At 44.2% G+C, this 23,636-nt stretch overlaps 1 protein-coding gene across 1 annotated transcript in view; it reads right to left on the reverse strand.

Moving 5' to 3' along the window:
* ECT2L (epithelial cell transforming 2 like) overlaps nucleotides 1-23,636 on the reverse strand; it is a 176,587-nt gene that overhangs the window by 105,978 nt on the left and 46,973 nt on the right. Inside the window, exons 2-5 of the mRNA XM_069725941.1 lie at nucleotides 14,481-14,686; nucleotides 11,464-11,576; nucleotides 2,913-3,075; nucleotides 1,798-2,041 (exon numbers count right to left, since the gene is read on the reverse strand). Of these exons, the coding sequence (XP_069582042.1) occupies nucleotides 1,798-2,041; nucleotides 2,913-3,075; nucleotides 11,464-11,576; nucleotides 14,481-14,660 (700 nt within the window). The 5' untranslated portion in view covers nucleotides 14,661-14,686. The remainder of the gene's footprint in view (nucleotides 1-1,797; nucleotides 2,042-2,912; nucleotides 3,076-11,463; nucleotides 11,577-14,480; nucleotides 14,687-23,636) is intronic.

The following is a 23,636-nucleotide window of genomic DNA, read 5'->3' on the forward strand; positions in this document are numbered from 1 at the left end:
AAAATGTCAGCTCAGCGTGCAAAAATAAGCCCTCACCCAGCTCCAGATCATGAAAAACGGAGACGCTACAGGTCTTGGAAAATGGCGCCATTTCTTTTTTTTTTTAACAAATGTTGGAATTTTTTTCACCACTTAAATAAAAAAGAACCTAGACATGCTTTGTTTCTGTAAACTCGTAATGACTAGTGATGAGGGAGTATACTAGTTGTTCGGTTTTCCCGGGCACGCTTGAGTGGTCTCCAAGTATTTGTGAGTGCTAGGAGATTTAGTTTTTGTGGATGCAGTCACAAATACTCGGAGACCACCCGAGCGTGCTCGAGAAAGCCCGAGCAACAAGTATATTCGCTCATCACTGGTAATGACCTGTAGAATTATAATGGCAAGTCAGTTTTAGCATTTAGTGAACAAGGTAAAAAAAAAAACAACCGTGGAATTGCACTTTGTTTGCATTTTCACCACACTTGGATTTTTGTTTCCCCTTTTATAGTACACAATATGTTATAACCAGTGGGGTCGTTCAAAAGTACAACTTGTCCCACAAAAAACAAGCCCTTGCATGGCAATATTGACTGAAAAATAAATAAAGTTATTGCTCTGGGAAGAAGGGGAGCAAAAACTGAAATATAAAAAACTGAAATACCCCTGGTCGTTAAGGGGTTAATATATTTATCAGCTAAATTCCAAACACTGCAGCAAAAAATTAACATAGTGCACACTAATGTAAAAACAACAATGCTGTGCACAAGAAGCAGTTAAAAGAAGTAATGTGTTCACTCGAAAAGACAGTAATTGAAGCAGCCAAGAGGCCAATGGTCACTCTAGAGGAGCTGCATGGATCCACAGCCCAGATCGGAGAATCTGTCCACAGTACAGCTAGTTGTCATATACTCCATAAATCTGGCCAAAATGGAAGAGTGGCAAAAAAGAAGCAATTTTTTAAAGCAAGCCATAAGAAGTCCCGTTTACAAAAAGCTATATAGTTGACATAGCTAGCATATGGAAAAAGGTGCTCTGGTCGGGTGAGACCAAATTAAAACTTTTGGGGCTAAATGCAAAACGCTATGTGTGATGAAAAACTAACACTGCCCAACACACCGAAAACACCATCTTCACCGTCAAACATGGTGGTGGTGGCAGCATCATGCTGTGGGGATGATTTTCTTCAGCAGGGACAGGGAACCTGGTCGGAGTTGATGAGAAGATGGATGAACCTAATTACAGGGAAATCCTGGAGGAAAACCTGTTAGAGTCTGCAAAAGACTTGAGACTGGGGCATTGGCTCACCTTCCAGCAGGACAATGACCTTAAACATACTGCCAGAGCTACAATGGAATGTGTGTGAATGGTCCAGTCCAAGTCCAGACATAATCCCCATTGAGAATCTGTGGCAAGACTTGAAAATTGCTGTTCACAGGCGCCTCCATCCAATCTCACTGAGCTAGTTTGCAAAGAAGAATGGGAAAAATGTTTAGCCTCTAGATGTACAAAGCTGGTTGGGACCTCCCCCAAAAGACATGCAGCAGTAATTGCGGTGAAACGTGGACCTACAAAATATTGACTCAGGAGGCGGTATACAAATGCACATCACAATTTTCATATTTATATTTTTAAAATAATTAGAAAACCATGTATCAATTCCTGTACTATTCATAAATACTTGCTACTTTCTGTTGGTATATTACATTAAATCCAAATAAAATATATTATAAGTTTATGGGTATAATGTGACCAAATGTGGAGGGTTCGAATACTTTTTCAAGGCACTGTATATAATATCTGTAGAACCAGGCAGCTCACTTTTTTCCAGTGCAAGGCTATCTCGGAGCATCCTGCGTAGCCATTTTTCCCGTAGTTTCTCTTCATTTTCCTCTCTATTCTCATTTAATGTGCCGTAGGTTTCAGCAGCTTCCCTTGGTGTGAGATAATCCAGACTACAAGCACATGAAATATAATGTCTCTTCCATGCACCATACTCATTGTCTGCTGGAGTATATGGCAAAAACCAACCAAACTTCAAGCATTTTGGCATCCATAGGCAATCCTGGAAAAATGAAGATGACACAATTCAGTTATACTAGATAGCTGGCGAATAGTTGCACTATAGAGTGACTTCGGTATACCTTAAAATAAATCTCCACCTTTTATCATTCTGTTTTAGCTCTAAAATTCTGCACTCATTTCATAGTATATCTTTAAAGCAACTTGGAGGATGTCAGGATAAAACCCCACCGCTGGGACCTACACTGATCCGTAAATCAGGGAATTTTTATACACCACTCTCTTCATTCTCTATGTGGCTGCTAGTTAAAACCCAAGAACAGCGCTTGCTAGCCCCAAGGACTAGTGAAGAGCGAATATACTCGTTACTTGAGATTTCTCGAGCATACTCGGGGGTCCTCCGAGTATTTTTTAGTGCTCGGAGATTTCGTTTTTCTTGCCGCAGCTGAATGATTTACATCTGTTAGCCAGCATAAGTACATGTGGAGATTCCCTAGCAACCAGGCAACCCCCACATGTACTTATGCTGGCTAACAGATGTAAATCATTCAGCTGCGGCAATAAAAACTAAATCTCAAAGCACTAACAAATACTGGGAGGTCACCCGAGCATGCTCGAGAAATCTCAAGTAACGAGTATATTCGCTCATCACTACCAAGGATATGTATAGGCAAGTGGCCGAACATGCGTACTGCTGCTCCATTCTAACTGGGATAAAAGTGCCTCACTCTGCCGATTGGTGTGCGTCCCAGTGGTTGGATCCCTACGATCAACATGTTATCACCTATTGGGCATAACTAGTTTTTGTTAGACAATCCCTTTAATGGGAACATGCTGGTGTCCTGCAGCTGCCACTATAGGGAGCTAACTGCATACTGTCATCCATAGAGTGGATGTTTTAACTCACTCCATACCTGTTCGGAGAGGAACTTCCAGTGCCAACAGACTTGTGCGGCAGAACACAGGTCATGAGGATTGAGGAACGACAGGATGTACAGGGAGAGAGTCCTGGGTAAGACTGTGGTAAAATCCACCTTGGTAACAGGAACCTCTTCAGAAAACCAGTCCTGAATAAATCTATGAGGCAAGGATTAATCTATAGCTGATACGCAGTATTCACAATCATACAGTGGCTTAGTGGGAAATACTGATGTAGTGACATCATTGTGTGCATAGGGGTTAAAATGGCTGTCATGTTAGAGTCTCATAAATGTGCCTATATTTTCTTATACACGGGAAATTCGATAAAGTACAAATTAAAAACTTGTAAGCCAGCAAAATTAATACTTTCAGTCCAATAAAGTATTTTATTTCTTTATACACACCTCAACATTGAAATTGCAACATCAAGAAAGAAAAGAGGTATTTCTGGAAATCAGTAGATGGATATACATGTTACTGATGTGCAAATGATAAAAAAGAAGACAACATTTTCAAAACATTTTAAGTTATTCAGTTACTCATAGAGAAGGAGCGTCACGTGCAGAAATGCTCACACTTACTTTCCTTGGCATGTTATCAATGAAGTTATTAATAGTGTGTGAGGAATCAGGGCCGCCATCAGGGCATGACAGCCGTGACTGGCGTATGGGGCCCGGTGAGCAGAGGGGGCCCGCATCAGGCCCTGTCTCATCTGGTCACCGGGCCCCCCCTGCAGGCGCTGCGGCAGCGGCACACTATTGACGTGCGGGCCCGCGCCCGCACGTCAATAGTTAACAGCCGCCAGCCAGTCTGAGGCTGGCAGCTGAATAGGGCCGCAGTGCCCACTCGCCGGCGTCTGACGTCATTGTCAGCCGCCGGGCCCGGCGAGTGCGTCTGTGTGGAGCCTGGGGGGATCTTCGCCCGGCGCAGGAGCATGGCCAGGTAAGAAGTTGTGGTTTTTCTTTTCTTTGAGAGCTGCGATCCAGGGGGGCCCGGGGGGCAGGATGATGGACACACAGGGGCAGAAATGCTGGACACAGTGGGGCAGAATGGTGGACACACAGGGGCAGAAATGCTGGACACAGTGGGACAGAATGGTGGACACACAGTGGGGCAGAATGGTGGACACAGTGGGGCAGAATGGTGGACACACAGGGGCAGAAATGCTGGACACAGTGGGGCAGAATGGTGGACACAGTGGGGCAGAATGCTGGACACAGTGGGGCAGAAATGCTGGACACAGTGGGGCAGAATGGTGGACACACAGGGGCAGAAATGCTGGACACAGTGGGACAGAATGGTAGACACACAGGGGCAGAAATGCTGGACACAGTGGGGCAGAATGCTGGACACACAGGGGAGGAAATGCTGGACACAGTGGGGCAGAATGCTGGACACAGTGGGGCAGAAATGCTGGACACAGTGGGGCAGAAATGCTGGACACAGTGGGGCAGAAATGCTGGACACAGTGGGGCAGAATAGTGGACACACACAGGGGCAGAAATGCTGGACACAGTGGGACAGAATGGTGGACACACACAGGGGCAGAAATGCTGGACACAGTGGGGCAGAATGCTGGACACAGTGGGGCAGAATGCTGGACACACAGGGGCAGAAATGCTGGACACAGTGGGGCAGAATGCTGGACACACAGGGGCAGAAATGCTGGACACAGTGGGACAGAATGGTGGACACACAGGGGCAGAAATGCTGGACACAGTGGGACAGAATGGTGGACACAGTGGGGCAGAATGCTGGACACAGTGGGGCAGAAATGCTGGACACAGTGGGGCAGAATGGTGGACACACAGGGGCAGAAATGCTGGACACAGTGGGACAGAATGGTGGACACACAGGGGCAGAAATGCTGGCCACAGTGGGGCAGAATGCTGGACACAGTGGGGCAGAATGCTGGACACACAGTGGGGCAGAATGCTGGACACACAGTGGGGCAGAATGCTGGACACACAGTGGGGCAGAATGCTGGACACACAGTGGGGCAGAATGCTGGACACACAGTGGGGCAGAATGCTGGACACACAGTGGGGCAGAATGCTGGACACACAGTGGGGCAGAATGCTGGACACACTGTGAGGCAGAATGCTGGAGACAGTGACAGGGGCAGAAATGCTGGACACAGTGGGGCAGAATGCTGGACACAGGGGCAGAATGCTGGACATTGGGGCAGAATGCAAGACACAGTGGGGCAGAATGCTGGACACAGTGGGGCAGAATGCTGGACACAGTGGGGCAGAATGCTGGACACAGTGGGGCAGAATGCTGGAGACAGTGGGGCAGAATGCTGGACACAGTGGGGCAGAAATGCTGGACACAGTGGGACAGAATGGTGGACACACAGGGGCAGAAATGCTGGACACAGTTGGACAGAATGGTGGACACAGTGGGGCAGAATGCTGGACACACAGTGGGGCAGAATGCTGGACACACAGTGGGGCAACATGCTGGACACACAGTGGGGCAGAATGCTGGAGACAGTGGGGCAGAATGCTGGACACAGTGGGGCAGAATGCTGGACACAGTGGGGCAGAAATGCTGGACACAGTGACAGGGGCAGAATGCTGGACACAGTGACAGGGGCAGAATGCTGGACACAGGGGCAGACTGTGAGACCCAGGGGCAGAATGCTGGACATTGGGGCAGAATGCGAGACACGGGGCAGAATTGAGATACGGGGCATGATTGGAGACACGGGGCAGGATGAAAGACATGGGGGCATGACTGGAGACAGATGGGGCAGGATTGGAGACAGATGGGGCAGAATGGAGACACAGGGGGCATGATTGGAGACAAGTGTCAGGATTGCAGACATGGGGGCATGGTTGGAGACATAGGGGGCAGAATGGAGACATGGGGCATGATTGGAGACACTGGGGGCAGAATTGGAGACAGATCGTGCAGGATCATGGGGCAGGATGGATATGATGGAGACAGATGGGGCAGGATGGAGAGATCACATGGGGCGATCATATGGGGCAGGATGGGGAGATCATATGGGGCAGAATGGATACTCATGAGGGCAGGATGGGAGAACATCTGGCTGACGCCAGGAATGAGACACACGGGGCCAGGCTGGGGGATATTATTAATACCATAGGGGCTAATTTAGGGATATTATTACTGCAGTGATGTATTTATTTTATTTTTTGAGTATACTGTTTTAAATGGGGGGCGGTCCTGTTACTGTATAGAGTGATACTATGTCGCCTTCTTCATGTGGTGTAATGTAGAAGTTGTGAAAAATTAAGTAATGTGTTCTGCAAGCGGAGCTCGAGATAACTGTGTTATTTCCTGCAGAGAGAAGTCCTGGCTGGATGAAATGATGGCGGTCTGTGCTGGATGAAAGATGAAGGACTTCACCTAGAGACGTCACTGGTGAGTCAGTGTGTTACCTATACACTGACACTATACACTGTATACAGAGCTCCTGTGTATAATTTCACTAGTGATCACTATATTATCTGTACACAGACACTGCATACTAAGTACAGATCTCCTGTGTATAATGGCACTTATGGTGATAGTATGGTGCTTTTTTGAAATTACTGATCAGAATTGTAGTATTCAGTCACTATGTGGTGGTAATATGTGGTCTGGACATGGTGTTGTGGTATTTGTTCCTTGTATGTGATATTATTCGATCACTGTGGTGGTAATATGTGGTCTGGTCATGGTGTTGTGGTATTTGTTCCTTGTATGTGATATTATTCGATCACTGTGGTGGTAATATGTCATCTGGTCATGGTGTTGTGGTATTTGTTCCTTCTATGTGATATTATTGGTCATTTTAAAAATTAAAAAATAAATAAAAATATACCTAAATTGTATTGCATATTTTAACAAATATTTAATAGGTTACAGTAGAGTAGGGCCTGGCCAAAAGTGTCTACCGTGTTATGGTGGCGGCTTAAAAAATCTTTTGGCCAAAACAAAAGCTGCCTGCTATGTATGTGATCTGGTGATGGGAACTGTTAATGAGTGATTGGTGAGAAGTGGAGTTTTTCCAAGAGAGAGCGGTGGGACTGTGGACAGTTCGAGGGGTGGAGCCTGGAGGCGGGGCTGGGGTGGAGCCTGGGCGGAGTCTCAGGGGGGCCCCGAAAATTTTGCCAGTATGGGGCCCCGAAATTTCTAGTGGCAGCCCTGTGAGGAATGTTCTACCTTGCTGAATGCATTTGTGCATGGAAATCATCAAGATCTGCTGCTGGCAACTAGATTTGTAATTGTTGACCGATGAAATCCCAGATATGCTTGATGGGAGACAAGCATTGCAACATGTTTGGGCCAAGCAGGCTGCTCACAGTAGCACAATCAACACATGGCTGTCATGCGTCTGGTTTTGAACACTTGAGCTTGTGCTTTGCAGTCGGCTTCTCTGGCGACCAAACCACAGCAGATACATGTTTTCTCCAGGTGTTTAATTTCTGCTTTCATTGCTTCAGTCTTTTTTGGGTAACAGGTGTTTCACTTACTCATTTGTCTGCCCTATCACATTTCGGGTGCAGCTTTATATACTTTCTCCCTCTTGGTATTTCCTCGTGGTGATTTTCTCATTTGGATGTCCAGCCATACTGCTGTACTTTAAGCCAGTCAGTGAAAGACCAGCTAGGGTTTATCTCTCTGCTGTTTATGTTCTTTACCCTGCACCTATCTTCTGTTTCTTTTTATGAAGTCGGTGGCATTTTCTCCAGCAGTACGTACTTAATCCTTTATTTTGTATTTCATGGATAGTTTTACTCACTCTGGAATCTCTTTCTATATCAGCACACTTTCCATTCTATAGGTAATTTGCACTCTGTTCTGCCCTCTAGCTCTTTAGGAGGAATGTGAAGTGGTCAACGGCCTTTCAGGCAGCACAGGTCCGAGTTGCCATACTCTAGTCTGTGGTTAGGGCTTTCTCAGCTCACTCAGGAACCATTAGGGACTGCAGGGTAAAGATCTTTAGCTTGGTCAGCTGCAGTGTTTAGTGTGCTACCTATTTTCCCAAGTAAGTTGCTACATGATGATAACAGTGGCCTGATGTTGTAATGTTTAAAAAAGGCTATTGGGACACTTTGGAGAAATGACCATACTATCATTTCCATAGCTAAATTAACTTAACAGCAAATAGTTAATGTACATGGAGTAAAAACTAGAGAGGTTCAGCTACTGTACATTATGCCATCCCACACGATAATCCCTGCAGTAGGAATGGTGTGATGTTCTCTTGTGTGGACCTTTTAATGACGTTGCCCCCAGGGTCTAAAGACCAATCTCCAGCTATCACTGCATCCAAGATAAATGTGGGACTCATCACTAAGGAGGATAGACCTCCATTCAAGCTTCCATTGTCATACTGCTCTGAACCATGATAACCTTTGAGAGTGGTTGTGAAAGGTCAATGGAACACCTATAGCTAGACATCTGGCTCATACCTTAATGTCATGCCAACACCTTCTTATGGTTTGTTTGATGCTGTAGGCTTGGTATGTGATGTGATGTCCAACCTCACTAGCAGTACAGAATGGATCAAGTGGAGCCAGTGGTAAGGCCATTTCTCCAAAGGGTCCCAGGAATTGTTTTTCAACACGACAGCATCAGGCTACATGTTGCTTGTGCTACTGTGAGCAGCCTACATGGCCTAAACATTGCACCATGGTCTGCAGCATCTCCAGACTTGTCTCCTATCAAGCACATCTGAGACGTTATAGGTCAAAAATTACATAGGGAGCTGCCAGCATTGGAACTTGATGATTTATGTGGCCAGGTGCGTTCAGCGTAGCAGAGCAATCATCAGAAAATAATTAATAACATCATTTATATCATTCTGACACTCCATGTGCTTGCATCGTTAAATACACTACAGGGTAACACAGATTGCCTTATGTTCCAGAGAGCCTGAATTGTCATCATGTGAGTAAGAAAAGCAACAGAAAACAGCTGGAAACCATCGAAGATGGCAATCGGATAGTATCTTAACAGACTGACACTACACTACATATACATTCACATAGGTTTAGAGAAGAAAAATACATCAGTGTGAGACCACACATGCAGCTGGCCACAAAGCTGAAAGCCTGCCCACTCATGATGGGAAATGGCCATTTAATTTAGTATTAAAGTTGTACAGCCATTGACCACCACAGTGGCCGGAGTTTTGGATACATGTAGCCACCTACAACATGTGGGATCACGTCTACTACTTGCATGCCATGTCTGTTGCAATTTTTCACGCTTCCCCACCCTAAAACAATAGGGAATACCCCACAGATCACCTGGCTTTATTGACTACTGTATAGACACCCTGTTGTGCACCATGTTAGGGAATCTTTTGGCAGGTGAAGCAGGAGGACGTGGTATATTGTTCAGTGGTCTGTAAGACTTTATGGTACTTTAAAGGTATGTTCACGCAACATCTTTTTCTGTCATGCCTGCTCTGAAACCCGCCTGAAAAAGAACTTAGCGCTAAAAAGAACGAACATTTGCACTTTAGTGTAAAAACAACTTTTTGCATTCTTCTATATATGTTCAGTCTTTTAACCTCTTCAGACTTCGAAAGATGCAAAGCGGTTAAAATACAGTTAGGGCCAGAAATATTTGGACGGTGACAGAATTTTCGCGAGTTGGGCTCTGCATGCCACCACATTGGATTTGAAATGAAACCTCTACAACAGAATTCAAGTGCAGATTGTAACGTTTAATTTGAAGGGTTGAACAAAAATATCTGATAGAAAATGTAGGAATTGTACACATTTCTTTAAAACACTCCACATTTTAGGAGGTCAAAAGTAATTGGACAAATAAACATAACCCAAACAAAATATTTTTATTTTCAATATTTTGTTGCAAATCCTTTGGAGGCAATCACTGCCTTAAGTCTGGAACCCATGGACATCACCAAACGCTGGGTTTCCTCCTTCTTAATGCTTTGCCAGGCCTTTACAGCCGCAGCCTTCAGGTCTTGCTTGTTTGTGGGTCTTTCCGTCTTAAGTCTGGATTTGAGCAAGTGAAATGCATGCTCAATTGGGTTTAGATCTGGAGATTGACTTGGCCATTGCAGAATGTTCCACTTTTTGGCACTCATGAACTCCTGGGTAGCTTTGGCTGTATGCTTGGGGTCATTGTCCATCTGTACTATGAAGCGCCGTCCAATCAACTTTGCAGCATTTGGCTGAATCTGGGCTGAAAGTATATCCCGGTACACTTCAGAATTCATCCGGCTACTCTTGTCTGCTCTTATGTCATCAATAAACACAAGTGACCCAGTGCCATTGAAAGCCATGCATGCCCATGCCATCACGTTGCCTCCACCATGTTTTACAGAGGATGTGGTGTGCCTTGGATCATGTGCCGTTCCCTTTCTTCTCCAAACTTTTTTCTTCCCATCATTCTGGAACAGGTTAATCTTTGTCTCATCTGTCCATAGAATACTTTTCCAGAACTGAGCTGGCTTCTTGAGGTGTTTTTCTGCAAATTTAACTCTGGCCTGTCTATTTTTGGTATTGATGAATGGTTTGCATCTAGATGTGAACCCTTTGTATTTACTGTCATGGAGTCTTCTCTTTACTGTTGACTTAGAGACAGATACACCTACTTCACTGAGAGTGTTCTGGACTTCAGTTGATGTTGTGAACGGGTTCTTCTTCACCAAATTAAGTATGCGACGATCATCCACCACTGTTGTCATCCGTGGACGCCCAGGCCTTTTTGAGTTCCCAAGCTCACCAGTCAATTCCTTTTTTCTCAGAATGTACCCAACTGTTGATTTTGCTACTCCAAGCATGTCTGCTATCTTTCTGATGCATTTTTTCTTTTTTTTCAGCCTCAGGATGTTCTGCTTCACCTCAATTGAGAGTTCCTTTGACCGCATGTTGTCTGCTCACAGCAACAGCTTCCAAATGCAAAACCACACACCTGGAATCCACCCCTGACCTTTTAACTACTTCATTGATTACAGGTTAACGAGGGAGACGCCTTCAGAGTTAATTGCAGCCCTTAGAGTCCATTGTCCAATTACTTTTGGTCCCTTGAAAAAGAGGACGCTATGCATTACAGAGCTATGATTCCTAAACCCTTTCTCCGATTTGGATGTGGAAACTATCATATTGCAGCTGGGAGTGTGCACTTTCAGCCCATATTATATATATAATTGTATTTCTGAACATGTTTTTGTAAACAGCTAAAATAACAAAACTTGTGTCACTGTCCAAATATTTCTGGCCCTAACTGTATATGACCTGACCGTTCTTCAGACAGTTTTTGCTATTTTATACATAAAAAACAAAACAACAAAAAACAGGCAGTAAATCAATGCATATGACACCAAAAAAAGATGCTCCAGGAAAAACCCGGCAGGCATTACAAAAAGTTCACAACTTCAAATCGGTTCCATCCATGCCCGTGAAGAGTTATTTCTGCAGAATGTACACGGATTTTGGAAAGTCCTACTCAGATAAACGCAACAGTCTGAAACATTTTTGCAACAAACACGCCACAAATGACTTTAGCCTAAATGTACCCCATTATTACCGAGCTGTCCTCGTTACTTACTTCAGCTGTGACCGGCTGCTCCTTGCCAAAATGGCATGTAGAAATTGGATACGCTGTTTATCAGTCCACAAATCATACCAGTGTCCTGTGAGATTAACCCTTTCTTGGAATAGCTGCAAACAAACATGCACAAAGATTAAAAGCAATGTGTATCTTTCCCGCTATTAAAATTTATGATAATATGATGAAAGTTGATGGTGTTAAACTCATGATCTAAAGTCACAGTATAGACATCAAATGTATACTATATGGGCTATTGCTTGGCTGATACCCTCCCGGCAACATGGAAACATATTTAGGATACGTCATCAATATCTGATTGGTCGGGGTCCAACACCTGGCTCCACCATTCAGCTATTCTTGGTGTCGGCGGTAGCTGGACTTGCTTAGTTCAGCTCCATCTACTGTATAGTGGCTGTGGCTGGGTATTACACATCTGCCCCCTATTAAAGTCAATAGGGAGCACATGTATAGCACCAGGTCATGGCCACTATTCCATGGATGGAGCAGCGGAACTAAGCAGGTCCACCTACTGCCGACACCAAGAATAGCTGAACGATGGGGGTGTTGAGTGTTGCACACCCAACAATCAGACATTGATGACCTATCCTAAACATAGGCCATCAATGTTATACGTCACCTGCAAGAGTGAGCAGGGAAACAGTCAAAAAAACTTCACCGACACAGGGCTGCTGCAGTTAAAGAGTAACTGTCATTTTAATTTTTTATATAAATGAAGAAAAATGTTTTTTAATTTTGTAATATAACTTATTAGAGAAATACGCTTCTTTCTCCTCCTGGACTGATCTTTCATTCTCAACATTCTGAATTCACAGGTAAAATCTGATTTCTGAAATGAATGTAACATAATGGTCAACTTTCTAAGTGTGATTGGCATGTATGAACGCTGCCATACGGTGTGTGCACACGTCTCGTAGAAGGCGACACACCCGCACAGATTTTGAAGCAGAAGACACGTGAAGAAAACACAGAGACTGTTGTTCCTGAAGTATCTTCTTAAAGCCTGAAGAGGTTAAAAGAAATTAACCCCTTCACCCCCCGGGCGATTTTCCGTTTTCGTTTTTAACTCTCCTTCTTTCAAAAGTCATAACTTTTTAATTTTTCCACCAATATAGCCGTGCGAGTGCTTATTTTTTGCGGGACGAGTTGTACTTTTGAAAGTCAATCATTTATTTTATCGTGAGATGCACTGGAAAGCAGGAAAGAAAAAATTCAAAGTTCATTGAATTTGCAAAAAAAGGGCAATTTCACATTTAAAAAAAAAAAAAATATTTACCATGTTTAGTATACGGTAAATCTGACCTGGTAATATGATTTTCCAGGTCAGTTTGATTACGCAGATACCAAAGATGTATAGGTTTTCTTTTATTGTAATGGCCAAAACCCCATAATTCTAGCGCTTCAACTTCTTTTCTTGTTACATCATTTACCAGTCGGATTTGATAAATTGGACTTTTACTAATGCAGCGACACCAAATATGTTGTTTTTTTGTTTTAATTTTAATGGGACAAAAAGGGGGGTTGATTTGAACTTGTGTTTTTTTAACTTTTTACTGTATATAAATGTAATAGTCCCCATAGGGGACCTGAAGATGTGATCATCTGATCACTTGTGCTGTACCATATATAGCTAAAATCTCGATCTCCTATGGACGCCAGCTTCAGGATGGCATTCACAGGAGAGTTGTCATGGCAGGCCATCGATGCTGCGTCATCACGTCATCATTGAGCTGATGGGTACATGGATGCGCCCCCTGCCAGCAGCTGAGTTTTGCAGTGTCATCATAAGCTATAAGATTTCAGAAATCTCATGCACACGCTTGTTTTTTTTCCCTGATTGAATTTGAAAACGCAGCATGTCTATTCTTTCATTTGTTTTGTTTTTTTGCAGCATTTTTCTATTCTTTTCAGCATTTTTTGCTGCATTTTTGGTGATTAAAGCTACCAGTCTATGCAAGTATAAAAAAACCAGGATCCAAAAATGTAGCAAAAAGCACACAGGAAAGACCACAAAGACACCAAAAAGACACTCCAGGACAAAAGACGCCAGTGTGCCTTGTAGCATCTTCCACCTTTAAAAGTCTGCGCTTTCACACACATCTAAAGGACTTGCACGTACCTTTAGGGTTTATACACAAATGACATATATTTTGATAGATCGGACTTTTACGAATGCAGCGATACCAAATATGTATTTTTAATTGGGCAAAATGGGGTTGATTTTAACTTTTTCTTATTTTTAAAAACTTATTTTTTTTTTAAACTTTTTACTGTATTTTATAGTCCCCTTAGGGGACTTGAAGCTGCCATCATCTGATCACTTGTGCTACACATAGCAAGGCATCAGCACACATATTGATAAAAGTTGGCCACCATCTAATGTGTATGGGGGCCTCCTGATTCTCTTCATCTGTCAGGAGAAAGTGATCAGGCCTATTCAAACTTAACAGCTGATCCTTCTGTTCAGTGGGAAGACAAGCCTCTGTCAGAGGCGTTTGGCAGCTGCTTTCTCATAGAGAACACATTAAAGCCGATCTTTTGTGCAAATGGGGGAGTTAGGATAGATAGCTGACTAGAACCATTGTTCAGCAGACAGCCATGTAATGTGTATGGCCAACTTTACTCTCTAATAGAGCCAATTGTCTATGAGCAGCCATTCAAATCTGAAATGCTTGCGTGAAACAATATGTATGGTCAGCCCTAGTGCCCCAAACTGAACCCACACAAAGACAACTTCAATTTAACTGGTTGTCTTTTTTAATAAAACACAATGCATTGTAAACATGCAGTTTTATTGCTTTTTTTACCCCGAGACCAAAAATTCAAGAAAAATAATAAAGGGATAAAGTGTAACCTGGTTTGTAGACCTGGTGGTCGCATAGATGGTCACCCACCTTCTATCTGTCCTAAATCATTTTTATTAACTGTTTCACTGATCTCATTCCTTATTGTTTGGGTTCATCCATGGTTCCAATTGGGATAAATACTCCAAGTACCTGCTTGTTGGCGGACTTGCTTGCCTTTGGTGTCCAAGCACTAAATCTTGTCATGCTCACGGTCTGATCTGGGTTTATGCGGTCTCTGATTGCCATCTCCGTTTCTCCGCCATGGAGGCCAAGACTTTCCAGCTGCCATCGTTTTACGCTGTGTGGGATTTGTCTCCGAGGACTGGTCATACTTTCTACTACAGACAGGTTAACTTCTGAAACAGTAAAGTGACATTCTCTAACAATGCAAGTGATAGCAGACATGTAACATTAAAGAGATGACCACTATGTTTTATTGATAGCCTATCCTTAATATAGAAAAATATTTAGAATTGAGAGTCCTCAGTGGTTGATACCTTTTAATGGCTAACTGAAAAGACGGTAACAAATTGCAAGCTTTCGAGACTACGCAGGTCTCTTCATCAGGCATAGACTAATAGAAAATCTGAAGAATCCCATATTTATACACAACACAGCACATAAATAATGCAATAGATAAGACAAGTGATGTGAAGCAGAACTATCACTATGGGAGAGGGATAAACAGTTGTGGCCTGTAAATATTGTAACAGTTCATAGATAAGGAGTGTGAAAGTTTCATTGTGCTTTGATTGGGTTCTGGTTCTGTGTTGTGATGCCCCCACAAGGTCTGAGCAGCAAATTCCATGCAACACATTCATTCCTGCACTGAGTGTGTCAAAGGTTGTCATGAGTTTATACTCCCAGACCCTTCTGTCTCTCTTGGATTTGAAGTTACTTTTTAATACAAGTAGTTTCATGTCCATGGTTGTTGTGAGTTCTGTTTTTGGGCTCCCTCTGGTGGTTACTGATGGTACTGGGTGATTTGTGTTCTGCTGTCTCTGGTGTCCACCTGTTCTATTAGGATTTGGGAGTTTCCTATTTAACCGGGCTTTCTTGTCATTTCCCCGCCGGCTATCAAGGTTATCAGAGTGTTTTTTTTACCTCAGCTTCTGGCTTCAGTAATCTTCAGGACAAGCTAAGTTTTGATTTTCTTGTTCCACGTTTTGCTTTATTTTTGTCTTGTCCAGCTTGCATATAATTGTCTCTTTGCTGCTGGTTGCTTTAGTGGGCTGTAATTGCTCCTCATGTTCCATGAGTTGGAACATGAGTTCAAGTAATTACAGGATGGTTTTTTGAAGGGTTTTTTGCTGACCGCGCAGTTTACTTTTGTATCCTCTGCTATCTAGTTTTAGCGGGCCTCATTTTGCTGAATCTGTTTTCATACTGTGTATGTGCCTTCCTCTCATTTCACCGTCATTATATGTGGGGGGCTGCTATTTCTGTGGGGTATTTCTCTGGAGGCAAGAGAGGTCTGTGTTTCTTCTAATAGGGGAAGTTAGATCTTCGGCTGGTGCGAGACGTCTAGGATCAACGTAGGCACGTTCCCCGGCTATTGTTATTTGTGTGTTCAGGTTTAGGGTCGCGGTCAGCTCAGGTTCCATCACCCTAGAGCTCGTTTGTGCTTGTCCTTTTGTGATTCCCTGCCATTGGAATCATGACAGTATAGCCGGCCAAAATGTTTGGGCTGAAGTAGGAGGAAAAGTAGTCTGAGGAAGTTTTTTTTTTTTTTTATCTCTTCTGAGGTTGCTGCCTAGCCTTAATTGCAGCCAGGCTGATTTTTTTTTTTTCCTCCTCTTAATCCTTGAATGGCTCTGACCTTAGCTGTTTATCATGGACGTCCAGAGTTTAGCTTCCAGCTTGAATAATCTTGCTGCTAAGGTTCAAAATATACAAGATTTTGTTGTACATGCTCCTATGTCTGAACCTAGAATCCCTATTCCAGAGTTCTTTGCTGGAGATAGATCTAGTTTTCTGAATTTTAGGAACAATTGCAAGCTGTTCCTTTCTTTGAAATCTCGCTCTTCCGGAGACCCTGCTCAGCAGGTTAAGATTATTATATCTTTCCTGCGGGGTGACCCTCAAAATTGGGCATTTGCATTGGCACCAGGGGATCCTGCGTTGCTTAATGTGGATGCGTTTTTTCTGGCATTGGGTTTGCTCTATGAGGAACCTAACCAGGAGATTCAGGCTGAAAAAGCTTTATTAGCTCTCTCTCAGGGGCAAGATGAAGCAGAAATATATTGTCAAAAATTTTGGAAATGGTCAGTGCTTACTCAGTGGAATGAGTGCGCCCTGGCTGCAAAGTTCAGAGATGGCCTTTCTGAGGCCATTAAAGATGTTATGGTGGGGTTCCCTGCGCCTACGGGTCTGAATGAGTCTATGACTATGGCTATTCAGATTGATTGGCGTTTACGGGAGCGCAAACCTGTGCACCATTTGGCGGTGTCTTCTGAACAGGCACTTGAGACAATGCAATGTGATAGAGTTCAGTCTAGAAGTGAACGGCAAAACTATAGGCGGAAAAATGGGTTGTGCTTTTATTGTGGTGATTCAGCTCATGTTATATCAGCATGCTCTAAACGCACAAAAAAGGTTGATAAGTCTGTTGCCATTAGTACGTTACAGTCTAAGTTCATTCTGTCTGTGACTCTGATTTGCTCATTATCATCCATTTCCGTCGATGCCTATGTAGATTCAGGCGCTGCCCTGAGTCTTATGGATTGGTCATTTGCCAAGCGATGTGGGTTTAGTCTTGAGCCTCTGGAAGTCCCTATTCCTTTGAAGGGAATTGACTCTACACCTTTAGCTATGAATAAACCTCAGTACTGGACACAAGTGACCATGCGTATGACTCCCGTTCATCAGGAGGTGATTCGCTTCCTGGTATTGTATAATTTACATGATGTTCTAGTACTTGGTCTGCCATGGTTACAAACTCATAATCCAGTCCTTGACTGGAAAACAATGTCTGTGTTAAGCTGGGGATGTCAGGGGGTTCATGATGATGCACCTCCGATTTCTATCGCTTCATCTACTCCTTCTGAGGTTCCTGTATTTTTGTCTGATTATCGGGATGTTTTTGAGGAGCCTAAGCTCAGTTCGCTTCCTCCTCACAGGAATTGCGATTGTGCTATAGATTTAATTCCTGGTAGTAAATTTCCTAAAGGTCGTTTGTTCAATCTGTCAGTGCCAGAGCATACTGCTATGCGGGATTATGTTAAGGAGTCCTTGGAAAAGGGACATATCCGTCCATCTTCGTCCCCTTTGGGAGCAGGTTTTTTTTTCGTGGCCAAAAAAGATGGGTCCTTGAGGCCTTGTATAGATTATCGTCTTTTGAATAAGATTACCGTAAAATATCAGTATCCTTTGCCTTTGTTGACTGATTTGTTTGCTCGCATTAAGGGGGCTAAATGGTTCACTAAGATTGATCTTCGGGGTGCGTATAATCTTATACGAATAAAGCAAGGTGATGAGTGGAAAACCGCATTTAATACGCCTGAGGGCCATTTTGAGTATTTGGTAATGCCTTTCGGACTTTCTAATGCTCCTTCAGTCTTCCAGTCCTTTATGCACGATATTTTCCGTGAATATCTGGATAAGTTTATGATTGTGTATTTGGATGATATTTTGTTTTTTTCTGATGACTGGGAGTCTCATGTTCAGCAGGTCAGGAAGGTGTTTCAGGTCCTGCGGGCTAATTCCTTGTTTGTAAAGGGCTCAAAGTGTCTCTTTGGAGTCCAGAAGATTTCTTTCTTGGGGTATATTTTTTCCCCTTCTACTATTGAGATGGATCCCGTCAAGGTTCGGGCTATTTGTGACTGGACGCAGCCTGCATCTCTTAAGAGTCTGCAGAAGTTCTTAGGCTTTGCTAATTTCTATCGTCGTTTTATAACTAATTTTTCTAGTGTTGTTAAGCCTTTGACGGATTTGACTAAGAAGGGTGCTGATGTTGCTGATTGGTCTCCTGCGGCTGTGGAGGCCTTTCGGGAACTTAAACGCCGGTTTTCTTCTGCTCCTGTGTTGCGTCAGCCTGATGTTTCACTTCCTTTCCAAGTTGAGGTTGATGCTTCCGAGATTGGAGCGGGGGCGGTTTTGTCACAGAGAAGCTCCGATTGCTCGGTGATGAAGCCATGTGCGTTCTTTTCTAGAAAATTTTCGCCCGCTGAGCGGAATTATGATGTGGGTAATCGGGAACTTTTGGCCATGAAGTGGGCATTTGAGGAGTGGCGTCATTGGCTGGAGGGTGCTAGACATCGTGTGGTGGTCTTGACTGATCACAAAAATCTGATTTACCTTGAGTCTGCCAGGCGTCTGAATCCTAGACAGGCTCGTTGGTCACTGTTTTTCTCTCGTTTCAATTTTGTGGTTTCATATCTGCCAGGTTCAAAGAATGTGAAGGCGGATGCTCTTTCTAGGAGTTTTGTGCCTGACTCCCCTGGAAATTCTGAGCCCACTGGTATCCTTAGGGATGGGGTGATTTTGTCGGCCGTCTTCCCAGACTTGCGACGTGCTTTGCAGGAGTTTCAGGCGGGTAAACCTGATCGTTGTCCGCCTGAGAGACTGTTTGTTCCGGATAGTTGGACCAGTAGAGTCATCTCCGAGGTCCATTCTTCTGCGTTGGCAGGTCATCCTGGAATATTTGGTACTAGAGACTTGGTGGCCAGGTCTTTTTGGTGGCCTTCCTTGTCGAGGGATGTGCGTTCTTTTGTGCAGTCTTGTGAGGTTTGTGCTCGGGCTAAGCCTTGCTGTTCTCGAGCCAGTGGATTGTTGTCACCTTTGCCTATCCCGAAGAGGCCTTGGACGCACATTTCCATGGACTTTATTTCGGATCTCCCTGTCTCTCAAAAAATGTCTGTCATCTGGGTTGTGTGTGACCGCTTTTCTAAAATGGTTCATCTTGTACCCTTGCCTAAGTTGCCTTCCTCCTCTGAGTTGGTCCCTCTGTTTTTCCAGAACGTGGTTCGTTTGCATGGGATTCCGGAGAACATCGTTTCTGACAGGGGATCCCAGTTTGTGTCTAGATTTTGGCGGACGTTCTGTGCTAAGATGGGCATTGATTTGTCCTTTTCGTCTGCATTCCATCCTCAGACGAATGGCCAGACGGAGCGAACTAATCAGACCTTGGAAACTTATTTGAGGTGTTTTGTTTCTGCTGATCAGGATGACTGGGTTACCTTTTTGCCGCTGGCCGAGTTTGCCCTTAATAATCGGGCTAGTTCTGCTACCTTGGTTTCTCCTTTCTTTTGTAATTCGGGGTTTCATCCTCGTTTTTCCTCGGGTCAGGTGGAGCCTTCTGATTATCCTGGAGTGGACATGGTGGTGGATGGGTTGCATCGGATTTGGAGTCATGTGGTGGACAATTTGAAGTTGTCCCAGGAGAAGGCTCAGCAGTTTGCTAATCGCTGTCGCCGCGTGGGTCCTCGACTTCGTGTTGGGGACTTGGTGTGGTTGTCTTCTCGTTTTGTTCCTATGAAGGTCTCTTCTCCTAAGTTCAAGCCTCGGTTCATCGGTCCTTATAGGATCTTGGAAATTCTTAACCCTGTGTCGTTTCATTTGGATCTCCCGGCATCGTTTGCTATTCATAATGTGTTCCATCGGTCGTTGTTGCGGAGGTATGAGGTACCTGTTGTTCCTTCGCTTGAGCCTCCTGCTCCGGTGCTGGTGGAGGGAGAATTGGAGTATGTTGTGGAGAAGATCTTGGATTCTCGTGTTTCCAGACGGAAACTCCAGTATTTGGTCAAGTGGAAGGGTTATGGTCAGGAGGATAATTCTTGGGTGGTTGCCTCTGATGTTCATGCTGATGATTTGGTCCGCGCTTTTCATAGGGCTCATCCTGGTCGCCCTGGTGGTTCTCGTGAGGGTTCGGTGACCCCTCCTCAAGGGGGGGTACTGTTGTGAGTTCTGTTTTTGGGCTCCCTCTGGTGGTTACTGATGGTACTGGGTGATTTGTGTTCTGCTGTCTCTGGTGTCCACCTGTTCTATTAGGATTTGGGAGTTTCCTATTTAACCGGGCTTTCTTGTCATTTCCCCGCCGGCTATCAAGGTTATCAGAGTGTTTTTTTTACCTCAGCTTCTGGCTTCAGTAATCTTCAGGACAAGCTAAGTTTTGATTTTCTTGTTCCACGTTTTGCTTTATTTTTGTCTTGTCCAGCTTGCATATAATTGTCTCTTTGCTGCTGGTTGCTTTAGTGGGCTGTAATTGCTCCTCATGTTCCATGAGCTGGAACATGAGTTCAAGTAATTACAGGATGGTTTTTTGAAGGGTTTTTTGCTGACCGCGCAGTTTACTTTTGTATCCTCTGCTATCTAGTTTTAGCGGGCCTCATTTTGCTGAATCTGTTTTCATACTGTGTATGTGCCTTCCTCTCATTTCACCGTCATTATATGTGGGGGGCTGCTATTTCTGTGGGGTATTTCTCTGGAGGCAAGAGAGGTCTGTGTTTCTTCTAATAGGGGAAGTTAGATCTTCGGCTGGTGCGAGACGTCTAGGATCAACGTAGGCACGTTCCCCGGCTATTGTTATTTGTGTGTTCAGGTTTAGGGTTGCGGTCAGCTCAGGTTCCATCACCCTAGAGCTCGTTTGTGCTTGTCCTTTTGTGATTCCCTGCCATTGGAATCATGACACATGGTGCTGCGATCAGGGATACAAAAATGTTTGGCCAACCTTTGACACACTCAGTGCAGGAATGAATGTATCACATGGATTTATGTCTTTTCACATCAATTAAAGAATCTGCTCCTCAGACCTTGTGGGGGCATCACAACACAGAACCATTTGTGATTCTTCAGAATTTGTATTAGTCTGTGCCTGATCAAGAGAGCTGAGTAGTCTAGAAAGCTTGCAATTTGTTGCCATTTTTTCAGTTAGCCATTAAAAGGTATCAACCACTGAAGACTCTTAATTTTAAATATTTTTCTATCTCCTGGCTAGCACAGTACAAAGATATATATCTTTCCTGTATCCTTAATATAAGCATTCAAGGGGGCCTGACGTGCCAGAGCAAGCTCCGTACACAGGACTTCTAATCCTTGGCAATCCTCATAGAATAAAGGCTATTTACAGTCCAGAACACCCTCCCTCCTTCATCGCAGGACCCAGCTTCCATATGAGCCCACCCAGGGCCGTATCGCCAAGACTGTGACATAGTGGGAAACCGGGGACTTCTACAGCCTTGCAGCCGCAGCCTCTCCATCACACACCTGCAGTCTCCTCAGTTGAAGACAGCTGGTTCTGCCTGCAGCGAGACCCAGACCTCCAGCAGAAGACAGTGGTAGTTAGAGTGAGACTTTGAGGAATACCCCCGAGTCCTCACGCTGCAGAGCAGCCGTCACCGGGAGTGCTTAGAGTGCTAGCAGAACCCTTCACTCAGCAGTGCTTTTAAACAAAAAAGGAATTCCCTTATCTGCAGGGCGGCAACCTTCCTTCTCCCCGCCGATCAGGTCCAACTCGAGGGTGATCCCTTTGTGGATCCCTTGCCACCAACCTCAGTGGGTTGGGAAACTTGTTGGGGGTAAGGCACCTTCAGTAAAGGCCCCCCTGCACTGTGGGCTCCTCAACCCTCCCAAACAGACAGGCAGAGCAGGCCTGGCTGCTCCTTGGCATCACCAGGGAAACTTGGAGGCAGTTCAAGCGCTAACTCAATTAAGTGGGCCCAGTAGTACTCTGCTGACACGTAGTGGCCACTTAAAAGACCTGCACACCAAATCAGGACATATGGCCACTATTAGTACTCTTTTGAGATCGTATAGGCAATTCAGCATTTCTGATCTGAAATCACGCTTGCCTAATTACTCAAACTCTGACAGGCTGTAGCTCGAGACTTTTGTGATGACTTAATCCGCACCCCCACTCTACCCTGTATAGAGCAATGCGTAATATGCCCTCCCATTGACTCCGTTCGACTTGAGCTGGGGAGAAAGAACCAGATTATCCTATTTAGAACAGATGCCCTCATGTCAACGTCACGTAGAACCATCTCAGTGAATCCTAACCATAGGAACCCATCGTCAACAAATCTCGGCGACAACATGTCCTCTGGTCCACACTCTCCAGCTGAATCAGCTTGCTCTTCCCTGCCAGACGAGATTGACTCAGAAATTATTACAGCATCCAGTACAAGGACTCCCACCCCGGGCCAAGCAAGCACTACTCACACCATTCCTGTCTATCTTAAATTCTGAGTTATCCAAAATGTTGGATAAACTAACCAAAGAACTTTCCAAAGAAATCAGGGAACAGGTATCCTGAACATCTGATCTCAAGGATAAGATGGAATTTAGCTCTGCAGCCCTCATCACCCATGAAAAAGAGATGGAGTAGCTTCATGAAGAAATTTACTCCCTTAACAATAAGATGGAGGATTGTGAAAACCGTGGCCGCAGCAGTGGTATCCGCATCAGAGGCCTGCCCAAGACAATAACAGACCTCCAATCCACAGCTACAGCTCTATCAAGAGCTTTTACTGGGAATTTCTAGTGAATGCATAGAGATGGGTCGCATCCATAGAGCGCTGAATAAGGGCAAGCTGGATGGCCCACTTCAAGACATTATTCTCAAAATGCAATTCTACAAAACAAAGGAACAACTCCTACAAGTGGCAAGAAATTTCTCACTTCTGAATTTCCAAAGCTACTCCTATGATTTTTTACCAGACGTAGCTCACACTACAATTGCCAAGAGACGGGCCATGAAACCGTGTCTGGAAATTCTCTGCTCTAAAAATATCATCTACCACTGGGGGTTCCTATTCAAACTGATTTTCACTCATCTCGACGTAGTCCATACATTCCTCTCACCTGAGGGCGCTAAACGTTGTCTAACCAAGTTACGGCTTTTGGACCAATCCTCACCACCATCAGCCTCATCTTGACAACAACCAAAAGAAGATCACTGCAGACCACAGGACCCACCTACTCCTCCTAGAGCTTTTGTCTATTAATCCTGTCTCTATTTTACACTTATGATAGTTTAAAACTTGCTCATAAGTAGTTTTCACTCAGCCAATCCAGCTCTCACTAGATTGTTAGTTACTAATGTTATAGAATACTGTCTGTTAAAACAGTTTCCAAACCTTTGAAATGCCTTAACTAACTTGTTTGTTAGAGAAACCATAAACCATACGGATGTACCGATCCAACAATTCCTTATCCAGGAGTGCATAGCCAATCAAGCGTCACTCCAAGATCAGGACTACTAGACTCTTCTTCACTACGCCTCTAAGAAGGATAAGTGTCTTTCTCCAGAGGAGATATGGTTAGTTAAAAAGTCTCATAGTTATATAGTTAAATAGGTTGAAAAAAGAC

The sequence above is a fragment of the Ranitomeya imitator genome, chromosome 5, assembly GCF_032444005.1.
Source record: "Ranitomeya imitator isolate aRanImi1 chromosome 5, aRanImi1.pri, whole genome shotgun sequence".
NCBI lineage: Eukaryota > Metazoa > Chordata > Amphibia > Anura > Dendrobatidae > Ranitomeya > Ranitomeya imitator.